Here is a 25,154-nt window from a genome sequence, read left to right on the forward strand (position 1 = left end):
GTAGATTAAAGTCAAAATGGTGACTTGGTCACTCAGTAACATTCAGTCTTCTTGGTATGCAACTCCCGTGTAGATTCGACCTTGTGTTTTAGGTTACTGTCCTGCTGAAAGATGAATTCTCCCAGTGTCTGGTGGAAAGCAAACTGAATCAGGTGTTCCTCTAGGATTTTTCCTGTGCTTAGCTCCATTCAGTTTCTTTTTTATCCTGAAAAACTCCCCAGTCCTTAACGATTACAAGCATACCCATAACATGATGCAGCCACCACTATGCTTGAAAATATGGAGACTGGTACTCAGTAATGTGATGTATTGGATTTGCCCCAAACATTACACTTTGTATTCAGGACAAAAAGTGAATTGCTTTGCCACAATTTTTGCAGTATAATATTAGTGCCTTGATGCAAACAGGATGCATTTTTATTCTGTACAGGCTTCCTTCTTTTCACATTGTTAATTAGGTTAGTATTGTGGAGTACCTACAATGTTGTTGATCCATCCTCAGTTTTTGCCTATCACAGCCATTAAACTGTTTCAAAGTGAAAAGAAGGAAGCCTGTACAGAATAAAAATGCATCCTGTTAGCAACAAGGTAAATCCAATACAACACATGACTGAGTACCAGTCTCCATATTTTCAAGCGTAGTGGTGGCTGCATCATGTTATGGATATGCTTTTAATCGTTAAGGACATGATGAAATCCCTGAGCAGTTTTCTTCCTCTCCAGCAACTGAATTAGGAGGGACGCCTGTATCTTTGTAGTGACTGGGTGTATTGATACACCATCCAAAGTGTAATTAATAACTTCACCATGCTCAAAGGGATATACAATGTTTGTTTTTTATTTTATTTTTTACCCATCTACCAATAGGTGCCCTTTGTGAGGGTTGTTTTTAAAATCCACTGATGCAGCTTAGAAAGATAATTGTATGTGTGAGTTACAGAGATTAGGTAGTCATTCAAAAATCATGTTAACCTCTCTGGGATATGTGGGACGGTAGCGTACCACCTCGCCAACAGCCAGTGAAATTGCAGGGCGCCAAATTCAAAACAACAGAAATCACATAATTCAAAATCCTCAAACATACAAGTATTTTACACCATTTTAAAGATGAACTTGTTTTAACTCCAGTCACAGTGTCCGATTTCAAAAAGGCTTTACGACGAAAGCACACCAAACGATTGTTAGGTCAGCACCTAGTCACAGAAAAACAGCCATTTTCCAGCCAAAGAGAGGAGTCACAAAATCAGAAATAGAGATAAAATGAATCACAACCTTTGATGATCTTCATCAGATGACACTCATAGGACTTCATGTTAAACAATACATGTATGTTTACAAAAATCTGTTTACATTAGCTCGTTATGTTCAGTAGTTCCAAAACATCCGGTGATTTTGCAGAGAGCCACATCAATTTACAGAAATACTCATAATAAACATTGCTAAAAGATACAAGTGTTATGCATGGAATTTTAGATCCACTTCTCCTTAATGCAACCGCTGTGTCAGATTTCAAAAAAGCAAACCATGCAATAATCTGAGTACGGCGCTCAGACACAAAAACAAGCCATGCAGATACCCGCCATGTCGTGGAGTCAACAGAAGTCAGAAATAGCATTATACATATTCCCTTACCTTTGATGATCTTCATCAGAATGCACTTCCAGGAATCCCAGTTCCACAATAAATGTTTGTATTGTTCGATAAAGTCCATAATTTATGTCCAAATACCTCATTTTTGTTTGCGCGTTTAGTACCCAAATTCATGAGGTGCGGGCAAGTCCAGGTGAAAGTTCAGACGAAAAGTCATATTAAAGGCACTGTAAAAATTGTGCTTTACTTAAAAGTAAGCTACCGGAGACAACTGTCATTTGAATTGTAGGCACCCCAATCTGATAGCGGTAGTGGGGTGGTAGATGCTTAGCCTCCCTTACGGCTCAGATCAGGTGCCTACATAGTATACACCATAGACATACATCATTTAAACACAGAGAAGTCAGCTCAGACACATCCAGCTCAGAGAGGCCCAGCTCATGAGCTCGAATTTAGAATGGGAAAATGAATGTGTTTATGCAACAAATCGAATCGCACATAATAATTTCTCAACTATAACGTATCGTTCTTGCATCGTATCGGAGCCCATGTATCTAGATACGTATCAGATAATCTTGAAAGGGATAGATGCACATCCCTACTTTATGTAATATGTTTAGTCTTTTCTCTCTCCTCATCACGCAGGTGGAATGAAGGAACAGGATTTAATGTGCATCAAACTTCATGGTGTCAACCGTATAGGCCTGAAGAAGATCATAGACTTCATCTACACGGCCAAGCTGTCTCTCAACATGGAGAACCTGCAGGACACACTGGAGGCAGCCAGCTTCCTCCAGATCCTACCTGTGCTCGACTTCTGCAAGGTCTTTCTCATATCTGGGGTAAGGAGCCTAACACAGCCTGCTCATACAGCCTGCTCAGCCCCCCGCTTACTTTAATGTCTACATTTGGACTTGATCTGGGATAAAAACACTGGGGCCATACTTGTCAACTTTTGCTTAGACCTGAGGTTTATTATACCTGGTCTAAAATGGCGTGTTCACCTAAAAAAGGTTTTAGATGCATTTTTATAATCCGCTACTTTGTCACATTTGCCCTATTTCGCTTGTGGGGACCTGCAGTGGAGCTTTTTTCAATTTTAGACCACGGGTCTAAGCAAAAGTTGGTGTGTGATTACGAGTGGTTGCTTCTCACTGCTTTCCCTTTCTCCTTGGCTGCAGGTGTCCTTGGATAACTGTGTGGAGGTGGGGCGCATCGCTAACGCATACAACCTCACGGAGGTAGACAAATACGTCAACAACTTCATCCTCAAGAACTTCCCCTCGCTGCTGGGTACGGGGGACTTTGTCAAGCTGCCCTTTGAGCGGCTGGCCTTCGTTCTGTCCAGTAACAGTCTGAAGCACTGCAGCGAGCTGGACCTGTTCAAGGCTGCATGCCGCTGGCTCCGCTATGAGGACGGACGCATGGACCACGCCCCCAAGCTCATGAAGAACATCCGCTTCCCCCTTATGAACCCCCAGGAGCTCATCAACCACGTGCAAACGGTGGACTTTATGCGCACCGACAACACCTGCGTCAACCTCCTCTTGGAGGCCAGTAACTACCAGATGATGCCCTACATGCAGCCAGTCATGCAGTCAGAGAGAACGGCCATCCGCTCAGACAGCGGCCACCTGGTCACCCTGGGCGGCGTCCTGCGCCAGCAGCTGGTGGTCAGTAAGGAGCTGCGCCTGTTTGACGAGAAGGCCCACGAGTGGAAGGCGCTGGCGCCAATGGACGCACCACGCTACCAGCACGGCATCGCCGTCATCGGAAACTTCCTCTACGTGGTGGGGGGCCAGAGCAACTACGACACCAAAGGCAAGACGGCGGTGGACACGGTGTTCCGGTACGATCCGCGCTACAATAAGTGGATGCAGGTAGCGTGCCTTAACGAGAAACGCACCTTCTTCCACCTCAGCGCTCTCAAAGGACACCTCTACGCCGTGGGCGGCCGCAACGCTGCGGGGGAGCTGGGTGAGTTGAAATGATTACGCACAGCTTATTACTCTGCTTTTAGTCCTGCTCTAATGCTGCAACATACTTTTAGCCATGTAGTGTATGTGGACACCTGCTCGTCGAACATCTCATTCCAAAATCATGGGTATTAATATGGAAGTGGTCCCCTCTTTGCTACTGTAACAGCCTCTACTCTTCTGGGAAGGCTTTCCACTAGACATTGGAACATTGCTGCTGGGACTTGCTTCCATTTCAGCCAAAAGAGTGTTAGTGAGGTTGGGCATTGATGTTGGGCGATTAGGCCTGGCTCACAGTTGGGGTTCCAATTCATCCCAAAGGTGTTTGAGGGAGTTGAGGTCAAGACTTTGTGCAGGCCAGTCAAGTTCTTCCTCGTTGATCTCGACAAACCATTTCTGTATGGACCTTGCTTTGTGCACGCTGGGCATTGTCATGCTGAAACAGGAAAGAGCCTTTCCCAAACTGTTGCCACAAAGATGGAAGCAGAGAATCATTTAGAATGTCGTTGTATGCTGTAGCGTTAAGATTTCCCTTCCCTGGAATGAAGGGGCCTCGCCCAAACAATGAAAAACAGCCCCAGACAATTATTCCTCCTCCACTAAATTGTACAGTTGGCACTATGCATTTGGGGAGGTTGTGTTCTCCTGGCCAGTGGCGACATGGGCAGCTGCTCAGGGCGGCATCTTGCCGAGGGCGGCACGCCTGCACCAAAAAATTGTGATATTTGCGCGATCGGTTTTCTATCGCTCATTTGCACGTCACGTCATGATATCATGTCACCGTGTGGGACTGTGGGTCAATTAACCTTGTCAGAGTGGGCGCCCTGATTCTAGTTTGTGAACTTGGCAGGCTACTGCCTGGGTAGGTCTCCCACTCAGAGGTACGAGATGGGGAGGGAGGCGGGGGTAGGTTGACCTCAGGTCGCCCCACTGGAAGCCCGAGGTAGGGTAGAGTTGGGGAAATCTATCAAATACCGCACCTCTAACTTTGTACAGTACTAATGCAATTAGTAAAATCAGTCACAGTACGAAATGCTACCAAATAAACCACAGTTCATTCGTAATACTGTAATAATGTGAATATATCAAAAATATCAGCAAAAAAAGAAACGTCCTCTCACTGTCAACTGCGTTTATTTTCAGCAAACTTAACATTTGTATGAACATAACAAGATTCAACAACTGAGACATAAACTGAACAAGTACCACAGACATGTGACTAACAGAAGTGGAATTATGTGTCCCTGAACAAAGTGTGGGTCAAAATCAAAAGTAACAGTCAGTATCTGGTGTGGCCACCAGCTGCATTAAGTACTGCAGTGCATCTCCTCTTCGTGCACTGCACCAGATTCGCCAGTTCTTGCTGTGAGATGTTACCCCACTCTTCCACCAAGGCACCTGCAAGTTCCCAGACATTTCTGTGGGGAATGGCCCAAGCCCTCAACCTTCTGATCCAACAGGTCCCAGATGTACTCAAGTGGATTGAGATCCAGGCTCTTTGCTGGCCATGGCAGAATACTGACATTCCTGATTGCAGGAAATCACGCACAGAATGAGCTGCATGGTTGGTGGCATTGGCATGCTGGAGGGTCATGTCAGGATAAGCCTGCAGGAAGGGTACCAAATGAGGGAGGAGGATGTCTTCCCTGTAACGCACAGCGTTGAGATTTCCTCCAATGACAACAAGCTCTGTCCGATGATGCTGTGACACACCGCCCCAGACCATGACGGACCCTCCACCTCCAAATCGATCGTGCTCCAGAGTACAGGCCTCAGTGTAACGCTCATTCCTTCAATAAATGCGAATCCGACCATCATCCATTGTGAGACAAAACCGCGACTCGTCAGTGAAGAGCACTTTTTTCCTGTCCTGTCTGGTCCAGCGACGGTGGGTTTGTGCCCATAGGCAACGTTGTTGCCTGTGATGTCTGGTGAGGACCTGCCTTACAACAGGCCTACAAGCCCTCAGCCCAGCCTCTCGCAGCCTATTGCAGACAGTCTGAGCACTGATGGACGGATTGTGCGTTCCTGGTGTAACTCGGACCGTTGTTGTTGCCATCCTGTACCTATCCCGCAGGTGTGATGTTTGGATGTACCGATCCTGTGCAGGTGTTGTTACCCGTGGTCTGCCACTGCAAGGACGATCAGCTGTCCATCCTGTCTCCCTGTAGCGCTGTCTTAGGTGTCTCACAGTACGGACATTGCAATTTATTTCCCTGGCCACATCTGCCTCCTTGCAGCATGCCAAAGGCACGTTCACACAGATGAGCAGGGACCCTGGGCATCTTTCTTTTGGTGTTTTTCAGAGTCAGTAGAAAGGCCTCTTTAGTGTCCTAAGTTTTCATAACTGTGACCTTAATTGCCTACCGTCTGTAAGCTGTTAGTGTCTTAATGACCGTTCCACAGGTGCATGTTCATTAATTGGGAAACAGTGTTTAAACCCTTTACAATGAATATCTGTGATGTTATTTGGATTGTTACGAATTATCTTTGAAAGACAGGGTCCTGAAAAAGGTATGTTAACTTTTTGCTGAGTTTATTTTGATATTTAAATAGTTTTTTGTGTTATGAATATTTATTTGTGTTCCAAATGTCTGAATAAAAATTACAGTTAGTGCAGAATGGTGCTTTTGGGGGGGCCCAGGGATCCACACAAGCTAGAACCGCCACTGCTCCTGGCATCCACCGAACTCAGATTTGTCCGTCGGATTGCCAGATGGTGAAGCGTGATTCATCACTACAGAGAAGGCGTTTCCACTGCTCCAGAGTCCAATGGCGGCGAGCTTTACACCACTCCAGCCAACACTTGGCATTCCGCATTGTGATATTAGGCTTGTGTGTGGCTGCTCAGCCATATAAATCCATTTCATGAAGCTCCAAGTAATAGTTCTTGTGCTGACGTTGCTTCCAGAGGCAGTTTGGAACTCGATAGTGAGGTTGCAACCGAGGTCATACAATTTTTACACATTGCGCGCTTTAACACTCGGCGGTCCCGTTCTGTGAGCTTGTGTGGCCTTACCTGAGCCATTGTTGCTCCTAGATGTTTCCACTTCACAATAACATCACTTACAGATGACTGGGGCAGCTCTAGCAGGGCATAAATTTGACAAACTGACTTGTTGGAAAGGCGGCATCCTATGACGGTGCCACGTTGAAAGTCACTGAGCTCTTCAGTAAGCCCAGTCTACTGCCAATTTTTGTCTATGGTGATTGCATGGCTGTGTGCTCGATTTTATACACCTGTCAGCAACGGTTGTGGCTGAAACAGCCAACTCCACATACTTCTGTATAGGTGTCTGGGTATGTTCGGATAGGACATTTCATGGGAAATGGTCATAGGCAAGCACAAGGTGCACACTGTAACAATGTAGCATTGTATCAGCATAGATGCCAACCAATTCACAGCAAAATGGTGTAGCACAGGTGCACGGCTGTGTGATTGTGATTATAGCCCTGGACCAGAGTGTAGTATGAGATGAGGGAGGACCAGCTGTAGCCAGACCCTGTGAACAGCAGCAGCAGAAGCAACAACAGGAAGAGGAGAGGAGAAAGGGGAGGTAGTCAGAGCCAGGGAGACAGGCAAGTGGAATGTTTGTAAGTAGCATTCCAGAACACTGAGCTGATGTCAGTGCCCAGCCCAGCACCTAGTCAGCACCTAATTGCAGAGTGCAGACCACAGAGTGGTGCCACCCTCTAATTGTAGAGCCCACGGGACAGGCTGGCCAGGTCATGTTATCCTCTCTTCTCCTCTGGGCTCTGGTCTGTAATTACCACAGTGGGTGTGGCTTCTCATGGCCCACCTGCGTGTGTGTGTGTGTGTGTGTGTGTGTGCACTAGTTCACTCTGAACGGGTAGAATGGATATTCACTCAACTCACCCATGGTGCATTTCCTTGAGGATTTACACCAGTGATTTACCGAAAGTCTTCAGAGTTTAGTGTTTCCACCTCCACGGCCTGGATCCTGGGACTCAATGTGCCATAGCCTCAGTGGACCTGCTCTGACTTGGCGTCAAAGTAAGACCGCTGGGGCTTTTTGGTAGAACCTGACCGATTTATCGGTTAACCTACTTTTCGGGTTGCACTTACATAACAATGACTAACTGTGAACACGGGTTTACGTCTTCGATGGTTAACATCTCACAAAGCAATAGGTTTGATTATGCAGAGGTTGTTGATTCTGCTCTTCACAAGTCCTCAGTGTCTACCTATGAAACACCCATTTCCCAGGGGTGTATACTAGTGAAAAGCAGCACCAGTCTCCTGTGCTGGTCACTGCCTGTTATCCTCCGGAAGCCAGTCTGGCACTCAGACATTCTATCAATTGTTTCAGATTTTAGCAGCACAGATTTGATCCTTTTGTACATCCTGATGATGTAACCATGCGGAGGAAGGAGAGTTTTGAAACCTCGATTTGTGACAGGTTCTGTCATCTTATTTGAAAAGATTTAAAGAACATAAAAGGCTCCCCTCTCGGTCAGGGCTGTGACACACACAAACACAAACATATGTGTTAAACCAAAGTTATGATGGATGACATGGTTATATTTGCAGGTTTACGGGCCAACCATCCTGTTAATACCTCTATGGCCACTCTCCATAACTGTCCATGTGGATGCTTGTCATATTAATCCAATCTACTAGGACAGCCAGAGTACAAACATGGGAGGAACAATGACAGCACTGCTTTCTCTGTTTCAATAATGTAGGAAGCTCTTGTAAATATAGCAGCATGCAACCAAAGCTCTTGAGCACTCATTTGCATTTATACCAAGCACTCTGGAGACGAGTGCAAATGTACTTGGTAGCGAGACAGACCTATTATTTCATGTATTAGGTTTGGATAGTTTTCAGAATGCATTCTTGCACGTCATCAGTTATTGTTTAGTGGGGGATAGAGAAAGAACAGCAGACTAATTACTGTTGTTCTAAAGAATCACTAATGCCTGCTGCTGCTATTTTAGTCTCCCAGTAAAATTCCTTAAAATATATTTGTTCTTCTTAGAATGAGTTGGACTTTTAATAAGGCCTAGGTTGCCTCCCCCAAATATCTGTGACGTGAGAACGATGAAACGTGATGTAGGTCTAATGTGAACGCTATGGCCCTACGCTGTTGATGCTTTGAATTGGAGTACATCCATTTGGTTCACTGGGACTTCTATGTCAGAGCTGTAGCCAGAGCTCTTTCTATTTGGGCCTGGATTAGACCCAAAGTAAGCCCATATTGAGTCTCAGCCAGGAATTAGTATATTTGTGCCAACATGGTGCTGATTTTACTCTTGGGATCTGTTTACTCTCACATTCGGCACACAAAGCACATCAGTGAAGAGAGTGGAGGGTCCAGGAAGATCCTCTTGACTATGATATAATCGGAGCATTAGGAGATCACCTATGGAGACCTGGGGCCCTCACGAACAATGGGCCATTTGCCACAGGCAGGAACACATACTCACTAACTGGGTCAACCTATCAATACTGCGAGGTCAGGGTTATTGCCTCTTGTGACCAGGAAATAGGAGGATTGAGTGTTTGACCTCATCGCCTGGACAGCCCAGTTTCTCCTTTAGGCTACATTATGATTTCTAACTGACATATGCAGACTCCTCTACCAGTCCGCCTGTGTGCCAGCCAGCTTGAGAAATCAGCTTTTAACTCTGTCTGGAAACATGATTGGACAAATCTTTTTCTGACCTAACAAATCGAGTGCCCAGACAGTGTAGAGTGAACATCCCAGTCTGGCCCTCAGGCTAGCCTACACCATCACTGAATAATTATAAGTGCCTTTTGCCCCCAGTGTCAAGTGTGAGGAAGTTTGCTGTGTTTTTGGTGACAAGATGTTGCTCCGCCTTCACCACGCTGTCCATTTCAGTTTATCTGTGATGTGTATGCCGAGGAACTTAACTTTCCACCTTCTCCACCACTGTCCCGTCGATGTGGATGGGGGGTGCTCCCTCTGCTGTTTCCTGAAGTCCACTATCATCTCCTGTGTTTTGTTGAGTGTGAGGTTATTTTCCTGACACCACACTCCTAGGGGCCCTCACCTCCTCCCTGTAGGCCATCTCGTCATTGTTGGTAATCAAGCCTACCACTGCAGTGTTGTCTGCAAACTTGATGATTGAATTGGAAGCGGGCATGGCCACGCAGTAATGGGTGAACAGGGAGTACAGGAGAGGGCTGAGAGCGCACCCTTGTGGGGCCCCAGTGTTGAGGATCAGTAAATAAATGAACAACAAACTTTCGGCACGCTTATAGAGAAGGGCATCAACTTCTTGATGCACCCATCCCTTAGCTCGTTGTTAATCCACCTGGCGTGTCAGATTTCAAAAAGGCTTTTCGGCGAAAGCATACCAAGCGTTTATGTAAGGACATCTCTCAGCAGACGAAACATTACAAACAGCTAGCAGCCAAGTTGTGTCGTGTCTTTGGCTATGCCGGATTAAGTAATATGACATGCTATTCTATAAAATAATTTCTACGTAATTAATATTACCTGATTGAGCTAATCATGTAAATGTAATTAACTAGAGAGTTGGGGCACCACAAAATAATATTTATAGAGCTGTTATCTTCCAAATAAACTCTTGAAGACTTAGTAATATTTTACATCACTAGCAGTCAATATTAATCGTCACCTTAAATTGGTCTAATCTGAAAGTTGTAAATTCTTGGTTATCTTCACGAACCCTGGCTAACAAGTTGAATCAGCAATACAAAATTGGGTTTAATTATTTATTTCCTAAATACCTAACTAATCACACAGAATTACACATACACATAATTAATCATAACTTGATTACAAATTACGTCATAATGGAAAACGGCCCTAGCGGGCGGAACAGATATGACAGCTTGTTACACAAAAGAAAAGGGCTGGGTTTGAGTGAAAGAGCGGGAAGACTGAGTAACAAAGGAAGAAGCTGTGCTATCGTAAATAGAGTATCTTATGCATTCTAAATTACCGCCCATTTAGTAAAGGAAAATGCAATAAATATTTACTCTGAGCTGCGCTTCAGTAGGTTGTTGGTAGATGGAAGGCCGTGTTGCCAAACCGAGTCCTTTGTCCTTTGAAGAATGTCTCTGGTGGTCAATTGGTTACGTTGTAGTAACATCGTTGTGTGATAGACGGGATACTCTGTCTGTTCCTTCCTAACCCTCGTTTGCAGCTGCTGTTGCTAACTCAACGGCTAGGAGGTATCACTTCTGTAGTGAATAAGAGTTCAAAATTCATACCATTCCCAACCAAAGCTCATGCTGATGTTGGCTTCGTTCTGTAGTTATTATCTGAACCCTTCTGACATCAGACCGTCGTCCTCACATCCTCGGAACAGGAGGTTACATTGTCGTCAAGGCTTTATATAGTGGAGCGAGTGTGTCTGAAAAGGGTGTGTCTGAAAAGTTGTATAACCCCTGTCACTTCACAGGGGCGGGCCACTGATTCAGCAGAGCCCTAACCGTATGAAAACCCAAATCTCACATTTTAGAAGCTAAAATCACATTTCATCCCATCACAAATAACTTCATATTCAATCATTTAAATTGAACAACAATTCCATGTGAATCCGATAACTCTGATGTGTAGACTTTCCACTGTAGAGTTTGTCATCTTATCATTGATGAGAATGTTTCAGATGACAACCGAACTGACATCATATTCATTAAGTACCACCGCATATGTTCAATTGGTCGGATTACCCGAATATAGTTCATTTCCCCCCACCTTCTGATGTTCCCAGAATCTCTATGTTAACCAAGGGGTTTTCAAATGTAACATCAGTAGGGTAGAGGGAGGAAGAGGTATTTATGACTGTCATAAACCTACCCCCAGGCTAACGTCATGACAGTAGATTGGTCACGAAAGTCAGAAAAGCAATAAAATGAATCGCTTACCTTTGATCTTCGGATGTTTGCACTCACGAGACTCCCAGTTACACAATAAATGTTCCTTTTGTTCCATAAAGATTATTTTTATATCCAAAATACCTTCATTTGGTTGGCACGTTATGTTCAGAAATCCACAGGCTCGAGTGGTCACGACGGAGCAGACGTAAATTCCAAATAGTATCCGTAAAGTTCGTAGAAACATGTCAAACGTTTTTATAATCAATCCTCAGGTTGTTTTTACAATATATAATCGATAATATTTCAACCGGGACTGTAGCTTCTTCAATAGGAGAGAGAGAGAAAATGTCTGCTCCAAGCTGTTGCGCATGCAAAACGCTGCTGTCACCCAGCCATACAATGACGCGATGTGATCTTTCTCGCTCATTTTTCAAAATAAAAGTCTGAAACTATGTCTAAAAAATGTTCACAACATGTGGAAGCCATAGGAAAAGGAATCTGGTTGATATCCCTTTAAAATGGAGCGACGGCAGGCAATGGAACAGAGAGCTTTCAGGAAAAACAGCACATCCAGGTTGGATTTTCCTCAGGTTTTTGCCTGCAATATCAGTTCTGTTATACTCACAGACAATATTTGGACCGTTTTGGAAACTTTAAAGTGGTTCTATCCTAATCTGACAATTATATGCATATTCTAGATTCTGGGCCTGAGAAATAGGCAGTTTCATTTGGGTACGTTTTTCATCCAAACATCAAAATACTGCCCCCTACACTCAACAGGTTAAACATGCACAATACTTACACAAATGACTGATGATTGGCTGAGAGAAATTTATTTTAAAAAGATTGTGGGAGCTGTTTTGTTAGACTTCAGTGCGGATTTTGACATTATCGATTTATAGTATGCTGCTTGAAAACGTAGATGTTATGGCTTTACACCCCCTGCTATGTTGTGGATTACCTGTCTAACAGAACACAGAGGGTATTCTTTAATGGTAGCCTCTCCAACAGAATCAGGAATTCCCCTGGGTAGCTATCTAGGCACCTTAGTTTTTTCAATCTTTACTAATGACCTGGCTCTGAGGAAAGCCTGTGTGTCTATGTATGCGGATGACTCAACACTATACGCATCAGCTACTACACCGAGTGAAATTACCGCAACACTTAACAAAGAGCTGCAGTCAGTTTCAGAATGGGTGGCAGGGAATTAGTTCTAAATATTTCAAACTATAACCATTTGGGACAAATCATTCACTAAACCCTAAACCTCAACTAAATCTTGTAATGAATAATGTGGAAATTGAGCAAGTTGAGGAGACTAAACTGTTTGGAGTAACACTGGATTGTAAACTGTTATGGTCAAAACATATTGATGCATCAGTAGCTAAGATGGGGAGAGGTCTGTCCATAATAAAGCGCTGCTCTTAACAACAATATCAACAAGGCACGTCCTGCAGGCTCTAGTTTTGTCGCACCTAGACTACTGCCCAGACGTGTGGTCAGGTGCCACAAAGATGGACTTGGAGAAATTACAACTGGCCCTTAAATGTTTACGTAGAGATAACATTAATCATATGCATGCCAATCTCACATGGCTCAAAGTAGAGGAGAAATTGACTTCAACACGATTTGTTTTTGTAAGTACTGACGTTGAATGCCCGAGCTGTCTGTTTAAACTACCAGCACACAGCTCAAACACACATGTATACCCCACAAGACATGCCACCAGAGGTCTCTTCACAGTCCAGAATAGACTATGGGATGTGCACAGTACTACACAGAGCCATGGCTACATGGAACTCTATTATCCATAAAGTACTTCACACAAGCATTCAAATCAAATGTAAAAAAATATATATATAGATACACTACATGGCTAAAAGTATGTGGACACTTGCTCGTCGAACATCTCATTCCAAAATCATGGGCATTAATATGGAGTTGGTCCCCCCCTTTGCTGCCATAACAGCCTCCACTCTTCTGGGAAGGCTTTCCACTAGATGTTGGAACATTGCAGTTGTAGTTGCTTCCATTCAGCCACGAGCATTAGTGAAAATTGCATTCCAGGTGACTCATAAAGCTGGTTGAGAGAATGCCAAGAGTGTGCAAAGCTGTCATCGAGGCAAAGGGTGGCTACTTTGAAGAATCTCAAATATAAAATATATTTTGATTTCTTTAAAAATGTTTGGTTACTACATGATTCCATATGTTATTTCAAAGTTTTCTACAATGTAGAAAATAGTAAAAAATAAAGAGAAACCCTTGAATGAGTAGGTGTGTCCAAATGTTGAATGAATATTGTGTGTTACTGCCTTAGTTTTTGTACGTTACTTCTAGTTCTTGCTGGATCCCTGGAAGAGCTAATGGGGATCCATAATACAAAAATATTGCTACCGTATAGGCCTTAATTGTGTAATGGGGAGTGAATATGCCCCAGAACCTCTCTAGTCTGTGTGTAGACTAGAGTTACTGCAGTGAACACTGAAGGGCTTGGGAGTGGAGTGGTGGTTGGTGGGGGGGGATCTCTATTTACGTCTCTAGTTTAGCAGCTCCCACACTGAGACCCTCCAAGGCCTCATTTGCAGCTGTTTGTTTTCCTTAGTTCTCTCTTGACCTACTTTCTCCTCAATACTCTGTTTTTTTCTGCTATCTCTTTCTCCCCCATGCAGCCACGGTGGAGTGCTACAACCCGAGAACAAACGAGTGGACGTACGTCGCCAAAATGAACGAGCCACACTACGGCCACGCAGGGACGGTGTACGGCGGTTACATGTATATTTCGGGTACGTACGTGGCTCCAAATCAAGTTACTAATGCCAGTGGGTAGTTTAGTCCTATTAGATCCAGGGCTTGGAGGGCGGCTCTTTTCCCATTTGACTGTACTTATATTTTAGAGCCACTGACTACCAGATGGCAGTGCTCTCTTTGAGAGAGTGACTGGTGTCCTACAAGATAGATGTGTGGGTTTTCTGTGGGTGACTAAAGCCTCACATGTTTGACAGTCACGCTTCCTAATCGTTTCAGTCCCACATTAGCCATAAGATGGAGCAGAGAGTGGGCCATCCGTCCGTCGCCAAACAGCGGGCTGTGATGTCAGTAAAGCATCCTTCATTACAAGGTCATACAGTGGAGTCCTGCAGACCCTGCTCCTTCTCACCCCTCCCTCCCTCCTATATCACATCACTGGAGTCCAGTTCTCTGTGCTATTTCGGGGTGGGGGGTATTGTAAAGATGGTTGGAAGTAGTGATTGTGTGGTAGACTTGGGTGCGACTAATCCCCTGTCTCTCTGTAGGAGTCAGCCCAGTGCTTGTTCACTTCATAGGATTGAAAACAAATCCTGCCTTATGGAGATGTGTGACTAATACAAAGTCATGCTGTACAGAGAGAAAGAGAGGGAGGGAGTGAGAGGAAAAGAGGGAGGGGTTGATGACTGTGCAGGAGGTGCAGCTCCAACACACAGGTGAGGTTATGTTAATCTCCCCCGGCCTCTGGGCACGGTGTTAATAAGCATAACAAAGACACCTCATAGCCTACAACTAACATCTTAACCCTCCTTCACCCAGTGGCACCTCACCTGCTCTGATCCAGCCTCAGACTCCAGTAGAAGAACAACAGGGGCCTGGTGGCTATAGCTTTGGCGCTTACCGCCTCAACCTTTATGTATTTCTGTCAATGTTTGGCATGTGGCTTATGGTCAGACTGGCACATCTGGGTTCCTTGACTGAGAACATCTCAAGCGGGATAATGGTCCTGGTGTGTTTGAACTATTATCACACCAAAAAGTCAACTTCCCTCCTTGTGACAGAGCATCTCTTAGTGTCATCCTGGAGTGGAGTGAGGAGGCTTCACTGCACATGCATCTCTCTAAAATGGCAAGAGTCTGCCTGGAGGCACTGGGCAATGGTTAGGCTTAGATACAGTGCATTCGGAAATTATTCAGACCCCTTGACATTTTCCACATTTTGTTATGTTACAGCCTTGTTCTATAATTGATTTTTTTTTTAAATTCCTTATCAAATCTACGCTCAATACCCCATAATGTTTACCTTCGCAACAATCTGAGGTCCTGAGCGCTCTGGAGCGCTCAAGGATCTCCCTGTACTTTGCTCCGTTCATCTTTCCCTCAATCCTGACTAGTCTCCCAGTCCCTGCTGCTGAAAAACATCCCCACAGCATGATGCTGCCACCACCATGCTTCACCGTAGGGATGGTGCCAGGATTCCTCTAGATGTGACGCTTGGCATTGAGGCTAAAGATATCTTGGTTTCATCAGACCAGAGAATGGTCAGAGTCCTTTAGGTGTCTTGACAAACTCCAAGTGGGCTGTCATGCCTTTTACTGAGGAATGGCTTCTGTCTGGCCACTACCACAAAGGTCTGATTGGTGGAGTGCTGCAGAGATGGTTGTCCTTCTGGAAGGTTCTTCCATCTCCACAGAGGAACTATGGAGCTCTGTCAGAGTGACCATCTGGTTCTTGGTCACCTCCATGACCAAGGCCCTTCTCCCCTGATTGCTCAGTTTGGCCGGGCGGCCAGCTCTAGGAAGAGTCTTGGTGGTTCCAAACTTCTTCAATTTAAGAATTATGGAGACTACTGTGTTCTTGGGGGCCTTCAATGCTGCAGAAAAATGTTTGTACCTCAGATCTGTGCCTCGACACAATCCTGTCTCTGATCTCTACGGACAATTCCTTCGACCTCATGGCTTGGTTTTTGCTCTGACATGCCCTATCAACTCTGGGACCTTATATAGACAGGTGTGTGCCTTTCCAAATCATGTCCAATTGATTTAATTTACCACGGGGGACTCCAATTAAGTTGTAGAAACCTCTCAAGGATGATCAATGGAAACAGGATGCACCTGAGCTCAATTTCGAGTCTCATAGCAAAGGGTCTAAATACTTATGTAAATTGGGTATTTCTGTTTTTAATTTGCTAACATTTCTAAAAACCTGTTTTCGCTTTGTCATTATTGTGTGTAGATTGATGAGGATTTTTTATTTGATTTAATCCATTTTAGAATAAGGCTGTAACATAACAACATGTGGAAAAGGGGAAGGTCTCTGAATACTTTCCGAATGTAGTATGTCTCCACCATTCCAGATAGAGGTCTTTACTGTAAAGCTTATTAATTAAACAAGCTCCCCTCAAGCACCGGGGCAAGCTGCATTCCTACAGGGAAACTGGACACATGCCGAGATTAGCTTTCCTGACAGCCCACATGTTTATAAACTCTCACTAGTGATGGAAGTCGGGTGGAACGGAGACATCATCAGCCAGCGTGTCTCTGTTGGGGATCGGCCCTCCTGCTCCACCCCATGTCTCAGGGGTCACGAACTCACTGTGCAAGGTGGCCCACGTGGGGGTGCAGGCCGTGTCTTGCTGTCATTCCAGATCAGGTGCTGGGCGGTGGCTGTGCTGTCGTGTTGTCTGAAGGCATCCTGTCAGGTGAATGGAGCTGACACATTGAGTCAAGCCACAGGCCATCACAGCTCTGCTCCCACTCCCAGGGGGGGCTCAGACACTCAGCTAGCACGGCTTCACACTACCACTACTGTGACACAACCATGTTGACTGAACGCAAGTGTCTCATGGTCAAGCAACAACAAATGCGCTCCTTGTGTGACGGGGCGGGGCTATGTCTGTGTGAAAAGTGGCATGGAGAGAGGGCGAGAGAGCCTAGAGAGCGATGACTCAAGTAGCGGTTTAAACTCTAAAAATGGACGTTACACACGGCATATCACATTTAACAAATCAAACAATAAATACCCTTATACGGTATACCGCCCAGCCCTACTGTACCAGCGTGTTCAAAGTAGGGCTGGGCGTTATACCGTATTTTACCATATACCGGTATTGATGCACGGACCAGTTTGGGTTTTTGCTTTACCTTCCATAATGGCATTTGAATGTTTGGTTTGTTAAATGTGATATGTCGTCTGTAATGTCCATTACTCTAGTTTACTTAGCTACTTGAGTCATCTCTCTCCGCTCTGTCTCTCTCCATTCTGCTTTCCACACAGACCTAGCCCCGCCCGTTACTCAAGGAGCGCTTTTTTTGTTCCTCGACCACAAGACAACTCGCGTTCAGTCTGCATGGTCAATGCAGCACGTGCAACAATGTTGATGACACCGAAGCAGTTTTCACATTGCTTCTTAATATAAATCAACTAACGTTCTATAATTAGTTTGTGTTTCTTACATCTATCTGCAAACAGCTAGTTTGTCTTACCATGTTGGGCTTAAATCTTATTTTCAATGACGGCCTAGGAACAGTGGGTTAACTGCGTTGTTCAGGGGCAGAACGACAGATTTTTTTGTCAGCTCGGGGATTCGATCTTGCAACCTTTCAGTTACTAGTCTTATGCTCTAACCACTAGGCTACCTGCCTCTAACCACTAGGCTACCTGCCTCTAACCACTAGGCTCCCTGCCTCTAACCACTAGGCTCCCTGCCTCTAACCACTAGGCTCCCTGCCTCTAACCACTAGGCTCCCTGCCTCTAACCACTAGGCTCCCTGCCTCTAACCACTAGGCTACCTGCCTCTAACCACTAGGCTCCCTGCCTCTAACCACTAGGCTCCCTGCCTCTAACCACTAGGCTCCCTGCCTCTAACCACTACGCTACCTGCCTCTAACCACTAGGCTCCCTGCCTCTAACCACTAGGCTCCCTGCCTCTAACCACTAGGCTCCCTGCCTCTAACCACTAGGCTCCCTGCCTCTAACCACTAGGCTCCCTGCCTCTAACCACTAGGCTCCCTGCCTCTAACCACTAGGCTCCCTGCCTCTAACCACTAGGCTACCTGCCTCTAACCACTAGGCTCCCTGCCTCTAACCACTAGGCTACCTGCCGCCCCTATTTTCGTGTCAAACGCTGTATTCAAAGTGCCCACTATTATATTCTAACTATAGAATTAGAATAATCATTCTATTTCCAAGTGTTTCACTCTAAATCGCAAGTCTAATTGCAATTGCAACATTTGGTTAAAAATAAGGCCTAGATTGTTTGCCCATATCGTGCAACCCTACGTGGAAATGATCTCAAACGAGTGCAATAAATGCAGACATTGCTGAAAATGATTTTGCGTTGAATTTGAACAGTATAAAACAATCAGAATGGAGAAAGACCTATTGAAATCACTTAGAATGTATGTGTTGCCACCATAGGGTCTTACTACTCATAAAGCACATCAACTTTTTATTATCCAAAACATAAAATTACCGTCCAGTTTAAAAAATATATCATGATAAGATATTTGGACCATATCACCCAGCCCTAGTTCAAAGACCAGGGCTAGATCTTCCGGGGAATGACATTAAAGCTCACATCTGGCCATCCTTTGTATTTATCATCATTTCTGGAACTTGCTGACCCCTTGGTTTTGTCTAGCTCCTCTGTGTTCCCCTGCCTCGGTTGTTTGGGTCTCATTTGTGCCAGCACTGTGCTTCCTCTAAACAGGTCATACATTTTTACGACGAGTCAAAGCCCCGCCATAAAATGATCAATGAATGTGCCCGTGTATGGCAATCATGGTGAGATATTGTCTAGCGGGCCAGACAGCGCGACCAATGAGCTCAGGTGCCTTTAAGTGTCTCTGAAAGAACAACCATTTACTGTCTTCAAGGTAGAAAAAAAAGATCTTTTAAAGTCTCAAAATGCTTTCAATTGCCTTTTGACAACTCTTTTTGTCTTTGTTCTAAATGAAAGCTACTATCGTTAAACTGAGATCATAAGAGTAACTTAATTAATGGCAGTAATTAATTGTCATGATAAATGTTTAATTATAACAAAGACAATTACATTACCGGAAGCTATAATCTATCTGCAATATTAAAGCTGATCTACACCCTAAGAAAGAAAGGAAAGAAACTGAACATTGTGTCTCTGAGATTGTCTTTTAGCAGATATATAGATGGGTTAGCTGACAGTGTCACCAACGATGTGCACGCTTCAATGGGGCAGAAGTCCGTTAGTTCTTGTGATTCTGGATGGCCAGATAGCTACCAATAATGACAAGAAACTGCCATATGGGGAAACGTAAGTGACTCGTTTCAGCTTGTTTCATCTTGTTCTTGATACCATGTCTTGTTCTGAGGTGTTTGGACTGATTTCAAATCAAATCCAATCAAATTGTATTTGTCACATACACATGGTTAGCAGATGTTAATGCGAGTGTAGCGAAATGCTTGTGCTTCTAGTTCCGACAATGCAGTAATAACCAACAAGTAATCTAACTAACAATTCCAAAACTACTGTCTTATACACAGTGTAAGGGGATAAAGAATATGTACATAAAGATATATGAATGAGTGATGGTACAGAGCAGCATAGGCAAGATACAGTAGATGGTATTGAGTACAGTATATACATATGAGATGAGTATGTAAACAGTGGCATAGTTAAAGTGGCTAGTGATACATGTATTACATAAGGATGCAGTAGATGATATAGAGTACAGTATATACGTATGCATATGAGATGAATAATGTAGGATATGTAACATTATATTAGGTAGCATTGTTTAAAGTGGCTAGTGATATATTTTACATAATTTCCCATCAATTCCCATTATTAAAGTGGCTAGAGTTGAGTCAGTGTCAGTGTCAGTGTGTTGGCAGCAGCCACTCAATGTTAGTGGTGGCTGTTTAACAGTCTGATGGCCTTGAGATAGAAGCTGTTTTTCAGTCTCTCGGTCCCAGCTTTGATGCACCTGTACTGACCTCGCCTTCTGGATGATAGCGGGGTGAACAGGCCGTGGCTAACGCTAATATGGCAACAACAACAAAAATGCTAGCTAGCTAACCAACAACTGTAATGATGTATTTGAGAGAGATGTTCTCATTGTACATATTTATTTAGGATTTCAACAAACATTGGAGACAAAATATAGTTTACATGTTAACAATCAAAGCCAACCGTGTCTGTTTTGCCCCATAGTTGCGCACGTGTCGGTTTTGTGGCTATATAACGAACCCGTCTATGGAAACAAAATCTACCCTCTCTCCACATTTGCTGTACAAATATGCAGTTGTGTAAAGTACTTAAGTAAAAATACTTGAAAGTACTACTTAAGTCGTTTTTTGGGGTATCTGTACTTAACTTTTTTCACTACATTCCTAAAGCATATTATGTACTTTTTACTCCATACATTTTCCCTGACACCCAGAAGTACACTTTACATTTTGAATGCTTAACAGGACAGGGAAATGGTCTAATTCACACACTTATCAAGAGAACATCCCTGGTCATTCCTACTGCCTCTGATCTGGCGGACTCACTAAACACATGCTTCGTTTGTAAATTAAGTCTGAGTGTTGGAGCCCCTATTAAACAAGAAAGTGGTGCCGTCTGGTTTGCTTAATATACGGAATTTGAAATGATTTATACTTTGATACTTAAGTATATTTTAGCAATAGAATTTACTTTTGATACTTAAGTATATTTAAAACCAAGTCATTTTGACTGTGTGGCTTTTATTTGAGTCATTTTCTATTAAGGCATCTTTACTTTGACTCAAGTACGACAATTGGGTACTTTTTCCACCACTGCAAATATGTGTCTGCAGTAGACATATCCTTCAGCCATTATAAGCCCTGAAGTTTGCTGGCCAGAGACATCAGTTACTCTAAGCTGCTACTAACCTTGGGCAGTCAGATGCAGCTCAACCAGAAAATAACCACACCCCATATCAAGCTGCTATTCTATCAGTGGGTTTGACATGTCTTTCTTGTCTCAGAGAATATTTTAATGACACACACACATACTTTAATAAAGATAATGGATCTAACTTTGCCTCTGTGTTTAATATATTGGTGGAGGAGGGGGGGGGGTTGATGTTATAGACTTCTGATTAGTCTGGGCCACTGATTTAAAACTATCCCGGTGTAGATTAATGAGGGAGGTAGAACGAAAAAGAAAGAAATGGGTAAAGAGAGAGCGAGCGGGATCATTGGGCAGAAGCATTGGAGGGATTCGGGCGCCATTTGGCATGTACTTCAGATCCTCAGTGCGCTGCGTACACTGCACAGCACAGGGAGGGGTGGGCTGCCTGGCTCCCACCCAGATGCATGCTGGGATTGTGTTCCTCTTTATTTTGAGCCTTCCCTGTGGACATGTCCTGTTTTTTTTTTCTCCCCACTTTTCCTCAGCTTTGTGTGTCCTGTCTATTCCTCCTTTTCCACCACTACAGTACCTATGTGTGTACACATGCACTGCAATAGTGTTTTGAATTAGTTACAAATAATAGCATCTATCTTTTATTGCAAGTATGTGGCTGAGAAAATGTGTGCAGTGTATGTTAGTTGTGCTAAGCATGGGGATTATTGTGTGTGTGTTGCTGGGCAGAGCAGGCTGATGTTTCTGAGGAGGGGTTGGGGGGAGTGAACTGTGGGTTCAGGATTACAACATGCTCTGCGTGGCCAGTCGCAGTGCTGTGACTGTCATGACAGAACAGGGCCTGGTCAAGGCCGACCCGACACCCCCATGCTACCCAACGTGGCAGGGCTGAATGTAGGTCGAGGTTGAGTTACCATCCGGTACAGTACCATTGGATCAGTCCGTTAAATGCTTTTGATTAGACCCCAGGGCTGTTTTCAACCTTATTTAACATGGTCCTGTTTTGTTCTGTGTTGCAGGGGGAATCACTCACGACACGTTTCAGAAAGAGCTGATGTGCTTTGACCCGGATGCAGACAAATGGACTCAGAAAGCGCCCATGACCACGGTGCGTGGCCTGCACTGTATGTGCACGGTGGGCGACCGCCTCTACGTCATCGGGGGGAATCACTTCCGGGGCACCAGCGACTACGACGATGTGCTCAGCTGTGAATACTACTCCCCGGCCCTGGACCTGTGGACGCCCATCGCCGCCATGCTGCGGGGCCAGAGCGACGTGGGCGTGGCCGTGTTCGAGAACAAGATCTACGTGGTGGGTGGCTACTCATGGAACAACCGCTGCATGGTGGAGATAGTGCAGAAGTACGACCCGGAGAAGGACGAGTGGCACAAAGTGTTTGACCTGCCTGAGTCGCTGGGCGGGATCCGAGCCTGTACACTGACCGTGTTTCCCCCAGAGGACATGATGGGCTCCCCCTCCAGAGAGTCACCCCTCTCAGCACCTTGAAGAATGGGGGTGGGGAGTCCACCCCGCTCCGCTCACACCCCCACAACCCCCCACACTCCATAGACATTGTTTGCACTTTTGGACTACATCTGTACTGCATCCCGATACACCCCTTCCTCCCCCAAAGCTGTGCAGAACCCCCCTCCCTAGTGATGAAATCCACATACCGATATGGTTTGGCAACCTAATTAAGTGTTAATGTTGCATATTCGGTATATTTTGGCAGGAAATACCTTGACTTGAAGAGTGACTGTGAAGAGTGCAATTCAACTTTTCTACCTGATGTCTTTGGAGTTTTACTATGTCCTGTTTCTTTAGACGTGTTTCCGGGTAAAAACCATGCTGTTGATGACCATACTGACGCTCTTAGTCTGTGCCAGGTTAGGGGCAGGTGACCCCCCACAGGGACAAAATATTGGCAGCTGAGCTCCACACAGATATGGTTTTAAACTCAGGGGTCGGCCCTTCACCCCCTCTCTTCTTTCAGTTTCAGTTCTTTCCTGCTATTGCTATGAAACCGTTAACAAAATTGTGTTTTCTAAATTTAATAAACAAGATTTTGGAAAAAAGAATAGTCTCTCCAAAGTATCTTGCTATTTACTTGCTCACATGGTTGATGCATTCTCTTCATATCGTGCTTAATGTCAACTGACGTGAGGTATAAATATCTGTTTTAGAACCTCCTGCAAAGTGTATTTTCCACATGAAAAAAACACTTTGTTTATTTCTCTCTATTTTACTGGTTGAAAGTAATCTCTCACATCATGCATTATGCTGCTTTAATAGCAGCTGTAACCTCAGACCTCCCTCCCCTCAGCTATTGTTGTCCTCAGAATGAACCATTTTTCCTCTGATTTAAATAGAAAAAGCTTATTGTTCTCAAGAGGCATTGGAAGTCAAAACGTAGTGTCCTGCCATCTCAATCCTAATCATAACCAGTATTCTAATCTACACTAAGCTGACTCCTGCCCGCTGTGCCCAGTGCTTCAGGGCACACCGTTGTCCTCTTCCACTGGCTCCCCTCAACTGGCACACAGACAGACGGTAAGGTCACCCACAACCTGGCCACCTGCGTCTGGCCCATTTAAAACCTCAGTGGCAGCATATGGTGTCCGACACAAACAAATCGGCTACAAACTGGAGCAAGAAAATGAAGGTAATGAAATGTAATTTCAGGTGAGTGGGTGTTTTTTTTGTTTATGATGGAGCGTGTAAGGATTCATGATTGGGCATAGAATCATGCAAAAACCATTGTTCATGTAGAAATGTATGACTGAGAACATGTCAGTGCTGTAAGATCCAGTGGTGCCTCGGGCTTGTGCATCTGAGCAGCAGCCTCCAGTGGATGTGCTCCATCTCCACCGCCTACCCTCGTCCTGTTCACTCGTTCCTCCATCTCCTGAACCTCCAAGCCAGTAGTGTGCTCGGCTGTTTTAACACAACATACAGTTCGAGGGCAGGCGACTGGGAGCGCTGGGGGACCACGGGAAGGTGCTGGTGCTGCCGGGGACGAGGAGAGATGACAGGGGAAGGAGGTCTGAGGGAAAGTGATGGGGGACTGGAGGGATTGGCCTTCCTGATAGATGTTGTTTCGGCTTATCGACAGCTGCACTCTGAATACTCATATGGGACTCTTCGAGCTGAAGCGCCGGCAGTTGTTCACTGAGAGATGTCAATAGGGCCATTGCCTGTCGTCTTTACTCAGGAATTATGTGCTCTATTACACTACGCTTGAATGACCTACCCTTAACGGCAATGTTCATCTGTCACTAATGAGGGGCACAGAGGTCCCTGAGAAAGAAGACTCACTTGACTCTCACTTGACTGTGAAATTAGTTTGATCCTTTCATTATATTTGAGATGAGCAATAAAAATCCTAACCCATCACATAGCAGCTGTACAGTAACATGTTCTGTCCTTGTTTTACTGTTGTACAGTGTGATGAGATGTGACCTTCATGAATGGGAAAATGTATTCATAATGTCAACCAAGAGAGAGGAAACGCATTGTTTCTATTCGTTTAACTGTATCTTTAAGATCAGCTATGTCTCCAATTTGTTCTGTTCAGAGTGTTTCCTTGAGGGCTGCTCCAGTAGGCAGCCCTACTGGAGCAGGGGGGGGTCATCCGACGGTAATGTTGTATGCATTGTTTGCTCATCCTGGTTGTGTGTGGCTGTTACTTTGCTCTCTCCCCCCCCCCCCTCTGCGTGGTGTTAAAATGGGCCAAGGTGACAGGGAGGAGGCCAGGCAGGCTTGAGCATTATACTTTTGTATTCTCTGCGGACCTGGATATAGTAATGCCTTAATTGATTACGAGTGGCTGCAAGCGGAGAAGATGTTTTTTTTGCAGTGATAAGAATTAAGCTGAGATTAATATAATTGTTTCGGGGCTATTTATCCTACTCCAAGGAGAATAGGCAAAGTTAAATACAGTATTAATGATATGCTAATGTAAACATATTTTCCATAAATTAAAAAACAATGAAATGACAGCTTTTTAGGGAAGATCTTTCAGTCTTGTTCTCCTTTGTCTTTGTCAGTAGCTCCCGGTTTGTCCATCCAGCCCAGTGAAAATGACCCTCCTGTATGCCAAGCCATCCAGGGTCTCTAATCCAATACAGTTGGCATCTG

General features: G+C 44.6%; 1 protein-coding gene across 3 annotated transcripts in view; it reads left to right on the forward strand.

Annotated features, from left to right (window-relative positions):
- LOC115135609 (kelch-like protein 13) overlaps window positions 1-23,095 on the forward strand; it is a 91,742-nt gene extending 68,647 nt beyond the window's left edge. For all 3 annotated transcript variants that reach the window (XM_029670499.2, XM_029670498.2, XM_029670497.2), the window contains 4 exons: window positions 2,236-2,432; window positions 2,772-3,567; window positions 14,073-14,186; window positions 22,036-23,095. In XM_029670499.2, coding sequence (XP_029526359.1) covers window positions 2,236-2,432; window positions 2,772-3,567; window positions 14,073-14,186; window positions 22,036-22,523 — 1,595 coding nt within the window. In that variant the 3' untranslated portion in view covers window positions 22,524-23,095. The remainder of the gene's footprint in view (window positions 1-2,235; window positions 2,433-2,771; window positions 3,568-14,072; window positions 14,187-22,035) is intronic.
- The last annotated feature ends 2,059 nt before the right edge of the window (window positions 23,096-25,154 follow it).

This window comes from Oncorhynchus nerka, linkage group LG10 (genome assembly GCF_034236695.1).
Source record: "Oncorhynchus nerka isolate Pitt River linkage group LG10, Oner_Uvic_2.0, whole genome shotgun sequence".
Lineage (NCBI taxonomy): Eukaryota > Metazoa > Chordata > Actinopteri > Salmoniformes > Salmonidae > Oncorhynchus > Oncorhynchus nerka.